Source organism: Hipposideros armiger, unplaced genomic scaffold, assembly GCF_001890085.2.
Source record: "Hipposideros armiger isolate ML-2016 unplaced genomic scaffold, ASM189008v1 scaffold_25, whole genome shotgun sequence".
NCBI lineage: Eukaryota > Metazoa > Chordata > Mammalia > Chiroptera > Hipposideridae > Hipposideros > Hipposideros armiger.
This window is the reverse complement of record NW_017731375.1, coordinates 5,017,795-5,029,251: the sequence shown is the minus strand read 5'-3', so window position 1 is coordinate 5,029,251 and position 11,457 is coordinate 5,017,795. Positions and strand designations below refer to the sequence as shown.

The following is an 11,457-nucleotide window of genomic DNA, read 5'->3' as shown; positions in this document are numbered from 1 at the left end:
CACCAGATGTTGCTCTTCACCTTCTTGCATGGATTGTCTTTGTTAAGACACTCCAGGATTTTGCTTGTTGTACCTGGAGTGCTTTTCCATGCACACAACACAGATATTAGATATTAGAAATTACCGAAAAATCGGTACAGCGGTCTGGTAGGGTTAACTACATTCTAGCTAAAATGCTTGCAGCTTTTTCCAATGCTCAGATAAAGCATATTTGTCAATTTCACAAATAAGACTATCACTCAACTAAGACTGACCAAAATGTCAAGAGAACCAAGCATCGTCTCAGGTCAGAGGTCCTGGGTTTGAGTATTGCTTCCAACATTTCCTTATAAACTCCAACAAGTCTGAGACTGCTGCCTCATCTACAACTGTTATTGTGAGTTACTGAAGATCATTCAAGAGTCTGGCATATAATGAAGGCCCTAAAGGTGTTAGCTATTAATAATGCTAACTATGGTTTTCAGGTTTTCACATTTTCTTCCTAATTTCATCAAGTAGGGAGGCAAGATCATTCTGAATTTACAGTGGAAGGTGTTTAACCAGAATGGTTTTTTACTCCAAATCTGATTTTATCCTTCCTTTTTCCAGTAATTCACACCCCCAAACCGTTTTCACATACCTATTTTACACACGCATCTTTTCTTGTCTGAATTTGACACGTTCATATTGCACTTAGTAGTATGTGCCACTATTTGATATAGTCACTTCTCATCAATTCAATCACTATTTGAGAACCTAGTGTGTGTCAGGCCCTGGATGAAGACAAACAACGTCCCTGCTCTAAAAAAAGCACTTCACTTCTAGAGAAGATAGGCAATAAGCAGGTAAGCCGAGGTAAATTCTAGCTTATCGGTGCTTTGAAGGAAATAAATGGGCTAGAAAAGACCAATCTTAGTAATACTGAGGATAAAACCCAAACATGGGAGAGCCAGGTTTGCAAATCATGTTCCGAGCAGATGTGAAGTGCTTGCAAGTAGAAAAAGGCTAGGAGGCAGGATGTTAGCCAGGGGGCGTGGCAAGAGATGGCGTGAAGAAGGGCACATGCTTGGTCATCCCTTGTAGGACCTCACAGGCCAACAGGCAGGTAGCTGCTGGGACCTTTTTTAAGGTATTCCTTACAATTTTTAAATGAATCCGTTAAGTGTACTTAAGTTTGACGAATGTTTATGAAAACACCTTTCTCAGGCAACCTACCCACACCATTAATGGTCCCATCTTTGGCTCTAGATTCTAGTTTCACATAAATGGAACCGTCAAGTACGTGTAGCTCCTTTTCCACAGCATGTTTTTGAGATTCATCCTTGTCCCTTATTGCTTTTATTGGTAGTTGTTCCTTTATCATTGCCAAGTAGTACTCCAATGTAGCTATACCCATTTGTTTGACAATTTGCCTATCAAAGACTTTGAAACTAAGGGTGTCACAATAGTGTTTTTAAAAGCTCATGATGGGTGATAAGTACAGAATGAACTGGAATGGTGCCAAGTGGCAGTAAGGCCAGTGAAAGGGACAGTCCAGGTACAGGAACAAGTACGGTAGTTTGAGCTAGGTGGCTGTGTGCTCGTTTGGTGTTGCAGTCAGTCAGACCTGTCTTTAAAACCCAGTTCTGGGTTAGGCAACTGTCCATTTTCTGAGTCGATACACAGGTATAAAATCCCTGGTTGCCTTAGGGGCTTGGAGTATGTGTTGACTGCTAGCCCTGTGGAAAGCCAGTAGTTCAGGGCAGTTACCTGTTTTGCTTCCTAACCCTAAGCATTTAGAACTTTGGAAGACGGTATGTATTTAAATGTTTCGATTCCTCCTGCCTCGTTTTCAAGTGCAAGTAAACTAACAACCACAACCTGACACTTGTTTCCCACCTCTTTCCAATCTCAAGACTCGGGTCAGGTGGTGTGCTGAATACAAGTCTTTTCAAGATGAGAGAGTCTCCAGCCTGAGACAAACGCAGCCTCGTATCTCCAATAGGATCGAGAAGTTTTAATAAGAAAAGTAGACCCTTAGCCAGTGAGGCTCTAAAATTTTCTCAAAACCAGATCTTCGAATTTTCACAGCATTAAATCACAAAATCTCTGCTGCCAAGTTCATGAGTCGGGGAGCAAGCAGCTTTCTGATGAACTCCTGGCTAGAAGGTCTTCGACTTGCTAAAATCACTTTAGCCCTATTATCTCAAGCCGACCACTACCTTTGACCTCTACTCTGAATTAATAGGTTTATATATGTGACCCTCAAACATTTTTCTTGAATCTCAAAAACCCCCACACCCTAGACAAGTTTATCTCCCCTCATTAAGCCAGTTGTCAAAACCACCTAATAATTTCTGCAAGCTTTGTGACATACCACTATAAACCTCATTTAATTACTATCCATCATTATGCACATCCAGTTTAGACAGCCCCATCTGCTCTCCCCAAATGGCCTTACCCTGTTTTGTTCTCTGGTTGAGGCCATAGGGAACAGCTCTGTGTTCTCAACACGACTTAACCTTATACAATTATGTAGGACAACAAATGAAGCTTCCTTCAGTCAGCCAACAAGTGCACCTCTGCCCTCCACGTGTTCTTACAATTTCCCCCTTGCTTTTCCAAAGGGTCTGATCACCCAAGTCAGCTAAATTCCAGTATTAAATACGCTTTGCTCCCACCTAGACTGTGGTCTCTAAATACCATCCTTTTCGAAAAAGGAAAACAGCTGTTACAGAAATGGATCATTACAGGTCCAAGAAAGAAAATGAGCAAGATGAACCCATTAACAGTTTATCACATTAGAATACTAGACGACATCCGATTACTGGAGTTGGTGATGGTAGGAGCAAGCTTGAAGGGGATTGCAGCGGCCAGAAAGATAAAACAATGGATTGAAATACATAAAAACCTGAACTCGGTATACTTAAACTCAATTACTTTCAGAGATTGCTAGGACATGACATCATTCTGAAAATTCAGAAAACATTAAAAATATTTTTCAAAGTTAGGTACAAATGCAGGCAATAAAATGGGGATTTTACAGAAAAATGCCTGCAGAATAACAAATAGTATTGCTAAAGACGAAGCCATCAACATTCATGTTCAGCAGACTGGCTTAACGAAGGGAAATAGTTTATTCGATCAGCAAGTACTTTAAGGCAAACTGAAGACCCACATAAACCAAGTATTGGGTTGTTGGAAAAGTCATGATGTATTTTTTGCTTTTCGTTGCGAAAATGTGCCATGACTTTTCCGACAACCCAATAGTATTCCTTGGAAATGTACTATAAACTCCCAAATTTGAGAATAAACCAGCTTCACTTAAGCTTTCTGTACTATATAAATCAAGAGAGATTAGTACAAGAAACAAGGGAAAAGTAATTATGTTTTTGCCTTTTGGTCTTAGAATTCTAACATCAAAAATACTTTGATTAAAAACAAAAGCTTTTAGGGTTTTTTTTTTTCCATAACAGGTACCTTGATTAAACCTATATTGATCTAAGTATGGCCAACCTCATGCTTACAGTTTGCAGTGTACAAAGGGAAGTCAGTTTTTTAAAGAAATTTCCTAAGTCACAAGCCTAGTAGTTCAATGTTCAGATCACCATATTTACTTGGCTGGTGTCTAATAACTAGCACTTTTAATGACTCGAGAAACGGGGAAATCTTTCATTTCTACCCTTCCATAAAACAAGGCCTACCTGCAACTTTTTTCAAAGACAGACCTGATTAGCTTTTAATGAGCGTAAACAGGAGAACCAGGAAAGCCAATTGCTTTCCCTAAGAATGGTGAGAAGTCCTTTTGTGTTTCCTACGCCATAAGTGACCATCGACTAAACCAAAAGTAAGGTTTAACTTCTGCAAAGCCACCTCAAAAACTAAAAATTCCAGACCTCCATTGTGGGTAAGACATTATACTGCTAGCACACCTCTGCTTCTGAACGTAAGTAACGGGTACTAACAATTACCTACCAGACTCCGATATCACACACGGTAATGGGAAGCACATTACCCAGGGAAGGAATGACTCAACTTGAATGTCCTTCTCTGTGACTCTACCTGAACCCAGTAACTTTAATGTGTAGGTTGGCTGTTCAAGTGTTTTATTTGGGACTGTCCTATCAATTTAAACCAGATGATCTTTTAAACCTGAAGTCTATAAACGTCCTTTAAAATGGAAGTGCTCTTCAGTGAAACAAAGAACACTGTTGACCTTCTCCTGAGGCTCTATCTATTAAAATATAGGTATCAAGAAGCTATAAGGACAGGTTGTCTTGAGAGAGGAAACAGAATAATCAGTGAAGAAAACTACAACTTAAAGTAAATGACTAGAACAAGCACTTGATACCTGGAAACTGGGATTAGACAACGAAGTACTGCACCAACCTTTTCCCCACCCTCCAAAGCAAGGTTCCTCTGGAAAACTACCTCAGCGAATAAAAGGCTAACCTCTGTAGACCCCCATATCAAAATATCTGGAACTATAGCCTAAGTCCTAATCAATATAAAAGATAAATGGGCTGAGAGGGAGGTAAAAGAAAAATGAGTAAATGGTATGAATGAGAACAGTTTCTTTAGACTTTAGATTCTATATCCCCCAAAGAACTAGGGAAGAGCATCTGGAAATTAAAAAAATAAATCAACACAAATTTGAAGACAGAAAATAGTCTCTCCTAAAATTTAAAAAATGAGGAAAAGCATCCAAGAGAATCAAACATAAGAGTGAATGGGAATTTAGCAGGAGACTGAAATCTCCGAAGGAAATTGGGAAGAATTGGAGGAAGTCTCTGGAGAACAGACCCACAGTCCGCCCAGGGCCTAGAACACGACTGTAAGATAATTACAGAATCTCAGAACACCTGCAATAAAGCAATCTTAATTAGCTCTCAAAAACCTGGTTATACACAAAATACATGAAAATTGTAAAAGACTAGGCAAAAAGAAGTGGCATACTCAGAAATGCTGAGAAAAGATTCAAGTTTACAAGGCAGCACTGAATTTTATGTCAAAACTCAAACATTTTCAGACATACCAGGTCTCAGAAAATCCTTTGCCTGTTTTTAGAAAACAATCAGAGAAACTGCACCACAGCAAAAACAAAAGGAACTGGAATCCCCAACCATCATGTTACTGAAACGTGGTGAAACAGATCAGGAGTCCCAAGGATTAGCCTAGCCCCTGAATATCCTCATGTAACCACCATACGATACATTTTCTCCCAGGGATTTTTTTTTTTGGGGGGGGGAGGGGAGAACCACCAAATGGAGAAAATAGTTCTAGAAATCATTCTCTCTTCTGGTTGAGAAAGGATGCTGTTGCCGCTGCTGCTGCAGGCCGTTTAGCATGCCAGATTTTCTTTTGGGAGTGAGAAGGCTAGGATAGGAAGTCTCATGAAACATTTGGAAACACGTTTGCACGGTTGTAATTATTAATAACTATGATCAAAAAGGTATGAGCACTAAACCCTCACAATGAAAAATAGATGTTAACTCCAAGAAGCATAACTATTTGGAGGAGTAGGGCAGGGGCTGTTTCTCATGAGATTTTAGGATACCATTTGACACTTTTTAACTGTACATTTTTCACAAAGTATAAAGAGAGTAAATAATAGAAAAGAGAAACAGTACTACTTTATTAAAATACTGAGTTTATTTCACATGTATATTTTTGTCTCCCCACCATTTCCATTTGTCTGACCACCACTACTACTATGTCCTATCATAACATTCCATACATACTTAAAACCAAGCAAAGGGTGGAGTTCCATCCTTAAAAACTAAACAGGCATTTTGGACAACACATTCTTGGCAATGGAACCTGGACAACATTTATCAGACACGGTAGGGAAAGTTCTCACTCTGCATTATAAAAAGGACAGCCAGATATCAACTGTTACAGAAATGAAATAAGACGGAAAATTTTAACAAACTGTTTAAACTATTTTCTTAAAGAGACTTTCTCCACTGCCAGAGATCTTGAATAGCCTGGAAAAAAAAAAAGAAATGTGGTTAAAAAACCACAACACTTCACAGACACCAATAAATTAAACCACGTCTCTTTGTACAGTGCAACGTATCTATTTTTCATTCTACCACCAAAATAGGTTCACTCTAGATAATTAAGAACTGATTTCAAGGAAATTTATATTCAGACTTAAGTTTAAATACTTAAATTCAGACAAAAATATTTGTAAGCAAAGTCAACCATAGTAATATACATTTACCAGCTTAGACAGCTCTAGTTAAGGAAATCCAGGGAAAGATCAGTAGGCCAACTTGGCCTCAACGTCATCTGCTAAATTTAAGGCTGCCGTATTTAATAAATAAAAATACATAACACAGTTAAATATATTTATTTCTTAGCCTATGGATTATGTACAAAGGACACATACTAAAATATTATGTTTATCTGAAATTACATCTTTAAATGGGATCTCAACAGTTCCTTGTTTTGCAGAATCTTAAATTCCTTAGTGCGTTCCATTTACATTGTAACAGCTCCTAAAGTGGTCACATCTTACTTCATTTTGTCCAATCAACATTCATTAGCAAGGACATGCTCAGAGTTACATTTTGAGATTACACTGAACATGTCCTGCCATATTAGCTACTCAAGACGTGCTCTTATCTGGTTTGTTCAGCATTTAACACCATCACCTGTGACCTAACTTGCTTTCTCATTCTTTAAATCTAATGACTTAAAATGTCGTCTGAACAAAAGCACCACTGTGAATTTCTATGTGGTTCAACATGATACTACTTGTTCTCACGCTGGTATTTAGTAACATACATGTAAAAAGAATCAAATTCTTCAAATTTCAAATCAGTCAGATAAGTACAGTATTATCTATTTCAAGCTGGTATTTCTTTTCCTATTTGTAAATAATGTTCTTTTTTTAAAGGACAGTCCTTATGTTTTTGTCAACTCTTTAAGGATTAGGCAAGTTCCTTTAAAAAAGTTCTCAACCTGTGGGTCGCAACCCCTTTGGGGGTCGAATGACCCTTTCACAGGGGTCGCCTAAGACCATCGGAAAACAAAAAGATATTTACATTACGATTCATAACAGTAGCAAAATTACAGTTATAGAGTAGCAACGAAAATAATTTTATGGCTGGGGGTCACAACATGAGGAATTGTATTATGGGGTCACGGCATTAGGAAGGTTGAGAATCGCTGCTTTAAAAAATGAAGTACTTCAATGAGTTTTTATCTTAAAAATATGACACACCAACATCAAAAGAAACAGCAGAATAGCAAACATTTTCTATAGAATCATTCATGATTCGCTTCCACTTTTGAGTAAACAGTTTGCACCTTTACACATTAACCAAAATTTGTATCTACTGTAGTCTTCCCACAAAGAGCAGTATAATCTTTTTCCACTCTTAATTTGAGTTTCTGCAAAAATTTTCTATTTCTCAAGTCCATCTGGAAGGGATTTTACTAGCCAAATCCTCATAAGCAACTCTTTCACAAGAAAAACTGCACAAGCAATGGGAAACATTTTATAGTTATTACTTGCATCTGTAGCTATGCCATAAAAACGTGAGGCATTTAGTTTTGATAATCTCTGTAATAGTAAATTGAGCTGTTACATTTTTTATTGCTGCAGAAATTTCATCCTGGCACTTGATAATATACTTTCAGTTTTGGGAGTCAGAAAATACCTCTGTTGGCAGCGCAGTCATTTCAGCTGCAAGACTGATGTTATACTGTGGGGAAGGCCCTTACAACTTTGGCTGTTATTACTTTTATCTTCACCTGAATTTTTCTTAATCAAAAATTTTATTGTCACTTTCTTTGGTACTAGTTGAAAAAGGAATCATGCATCTCTGATGCTTATGTTTACCTGTTAGTTAGTACATGCTGGTTTATACATGACTTTCCATTTTTAACATTGAATTAATTGCATACTGTAGTTTCTAAAGGACTTTTGTTTAATAAATGTTTACTCAGAAAATTCACAGAATTTATACTTGCATTTTGGGACTGGGACACACACACACACACCCACCCACACCCAAAATAACCAAAAGAATAGAAAAAACTGAATTTTATCATCCTTGACCACCAGTATCTTAATCAAGGCTGAACCTGAAATCAACCCTAAACAGTGCTGACCCATTAAGCAGCGGTTCTCAACCTTCCTAATGCCGCGACCCCTTAATACAGTTCCTCATGTTGTGGTGACCCCAACCATAAAATTATTTTCATTGCTACTCTATAACTGTCATTTTGCTACTGTTATGAATCGTAATGTAAGTATCTTTTTGTTTTCCAATGGTCTTAGGCGACCCCTGTGAAAGGGTCGTTCGACCCTCAAAGGGGTCGCGACCCACAGGTTGAGAACCGCTGCCATTAAAGATTTCAAACCTGGGAAAATAGTGCTGCCGTTTAAATGATTCAAATAATCAATGCCATGGCAGAAAGATAGCTCTAATTGACAAATTTCTTAATTTACTTAAAAAAAGCAGACTACAGGAGACTTGGATAAACAATGAAACCACAGGATATGTCCTATATACACACAACGCCTAACAACCCTATGTAACTGCTCTTACGTTTTCATTTACAGTCTGTGAGTCAATAACTAAATAAATGCATCAATTTTCTATTCTAGACCTCCATGGTAAGAAATACAAAATCTAAGAGTTGACTCAGGCTAAAATATTGAGCATTAACTACAATTTGGCTTCTTGCTTCCAGATTTTACACTTTAGGTTGACTTTAGCAAAAATGTGCTTCCCATAAGACCTATGGAGAAAATGGTCTTCCTCGGCCAACTCACAAGAAAGCAAAAGACCAGACTGCCCCAAGCAGCCAAATGGAGCAGCAAGAAAAACCACAGCTCATTTTCTTAGCCAACATAATACCAAAAGTAAAACTGAGTTCAGTAACAAAGAGATAATTTACCAACTACATAAAAGCTGGGGAAAATGTACTAAAAAAACTTATCTTCTCCTCAGTCTCTACCAACTAAATTCTTAAGAGTTTCCATGTTTTTAATCTGAAGTATTGTCTGTGGTTAGGAACCTTTTAAAAGAAGCCAACCCTTAAGGAGACTAAAAGAATCATCATAATAAATCACAATAAAATATTTGGATTTGGTCATGTCTTGAGAAAACTCAGTTACCTCCTGGTCGGTCATCCGGAAGCAATTCTTCACATAATTGATGAACTTGGCTTCCACTTTGGGAAGAGAACCACCCTATTAAGACAAAAGCATTACGGGTTATGTAGAGAAACAGTATTTGTGAGTTATGAAACTCCTCGTATTTGCATGCTATTATGTCGATCCATCAACTCATTCCTTGTCTCTTCAATTCTTTAAAAATATTGGAAAATCCCTTTTAGGCCCAGAAAGTCCTATTATAATGGCAACTATCAGGACCTAGCACTCCCATACTGATGCACTCATATGTCAACTTGACTGTGTATTGTATTATCTAACAAGTTACCGCCACCCTCTACCACCCAGAACAAAATATACAACAAATGCACACCCCTTTTGAATACCATATGCATAAGTGACCAAAATTGTTAAAAGATCACTTTAATACATACAAAGAACCTAGGTCCAACACAATGCTAACCTGGAAGTCAATCCCGGGGGTGTATAAATGGGGGAAAAGTTAAAGGTACAACAACTTGCTGACCTCTAACGTTTGGTATATCCTTCAATTATGGACACGGAATAAAGTAGCACCAAATTATTTTCAAAGTATTACAAATTATTACAATTATGAAATGTTTATATTTACCACTACTTTGGAATTATTTAATGTACCAAGTATATTACTTTTGTTTCCTATTTTGAGAACTACATTTTAATTTTCCTTGTAACCCAAATCTTTTAAGCATTTTAAAAAGATCAAGAAGGCTCCAGGAATGCCTAAGGGACCCTGGTATGAAATAGGTTAGGGATCAGGTACAGTAGTCAATACTTAATTGTCTCTGTCATCTCGAAAACAAACTTCTCTATAATTTCCATTTTAAAATTATTGTCACATACATTCTTGATTCATTCAAATATTTATTGAGCAGCTAGGGAGATACAAGGGTGATTAAAACATGGTCAAAGAGGTTGAGGCAAATGCATGAGTAGAAAGCAAAGTATAAGGTTCACTGAATCACAGAAATCAACAGAAAGTGCTTTAGGAGATCAGAAGTGAGACTGCTTCCAGCCTGGAAGGGGGCATTGGTGGGTGGCAAATCAGGAAAGGGGATTGAGATTAAAATAGAAGACTTCAATCTGGATTGTTGATGATACTCAGTATGGACTATATTTGTCTCTCCTTTTCCTCTCTCCCCATCTTTGGGCTTAATTTACCAGTAGTGCCCAGGATTGTTCAATGCGCCTGCAAGGAGATAGGACCATATTAAAATGCGGGGGAGGGGTATCTAAAAGGTTATTTTAGCACTGTATGCAAGGGATAAAAATAAAGCAGCCGATACCAGGAAGGCTAAAAGGTTTACAGTAGTACAAAAGCAAAATCAAACAATGCATTTTGGTTCTAAAATGTTATTTTTCCAATTGACCCATCACGCACAGGGAAAGGAAATCTACTGAAGCCATGCAGAACCTAGGGAGCACAGGAAAATATGGGGAAAGGAGATAGCAATTTTTCCTTACCATCCTACATTTACTCAGTAATTGAGGTCTAAAAGTGTTATGCACAAAATTAAAACCTCTCCCAAATGTTTCAAGACATTTAAATCAATTATTTCATACTGTCCAAGTGCAGAAGTTCACCATAGTACCCTAGTCAAACAGCAGGATGAGAGCTAATCCTCTTCGCCCATGTTTCCACTATTTAAGACAAAAGGAACCTAAAATCCAGCCTATCAGTCACTCAAAACTTCAAGATACAACCAAATGTATTGACTGGAGACACCTTGGTATAATAAGGCAAATAGAAATGACTAAATTTGTTGGAAAATACTAACTAAAGTCAATCATGAGTATTTATTTTTTTAAACTAACACCAAGCAGCCAAAGACTTAAGTCTCTACTTTTCCAGCTGTTTGCAATTTTATGAAAGACTCATACGCCCTCTGCTGGTTCAGTAGCATCTTACAACCAGAAGATAAGGCAAAGGAAGTGTTCTCATTGATCTCATTTTAACATCTTCAGTCAGACTGTACCTTAAACCAACTTACTTGTCTTTCATAATGGAAAATAAAGCATATGTAACTTCAAATATGCAAAAAAATCACCATAGAGATTATAAATAAGTAATTTGTAATCCATTTTTGAAAAACATTTCGTACCACAAAAGGGGCGAGTATACTAAGGATAAAAAAAACGAGACAGCGCTGTTCCAATCCCCCAGAAAAGTATAATTTGAAGGAGGGGTAAATAAACCTATCTACTTTTTGAAAAAAAAAATAATTTTACTCACTTTTTCTATACTTGCTTGCATTTTTGCTTTAATGTCTTCTACAGAACTAGGCCCTTTCGGTGTTTTAGGAGTTTTTTCCTGTTTTTTGAACGAT

The 11,457-nt window shown here is 37.4% G+C and overlaps 1 protein-coding gene across 1 annotated transcript in view; it reads right to left on the bottom strand.

The window, feature by feature from the left end:
- Positions 1-5,588: 5,588 nt before the first annotated feature.
- The window catches only part of NPM1 (nucleophosmin 1), a 21,969-nt gene continuing 16,100 nt past the window's right edge, over positions 5,589-11,457 (bottom strand). Inside the window, exons 7-9 of the mRNA XM_019635977.1 lie at positions 11,364-11,457; positions 9,095-9,169; positions 5,589-5,945 (exon numbers count right to left, since the gene is read on the bottom strand). The exon at positions 11,364-11,457 is cut by the window's right edge and continues 8 nt beyond it. Of these exons, the coding sequence (XP_019491522.1) occupies positions 5,907-5,945; positions 9,095-9,169; positions 11,364-11,457 (208 nt within the window). The 3' untranslated portion in view covers positions 5,589-5,906. The remainder of the gene's footprint in view (positions 5,946-9,094; positions 9,170-11,363) is intronic.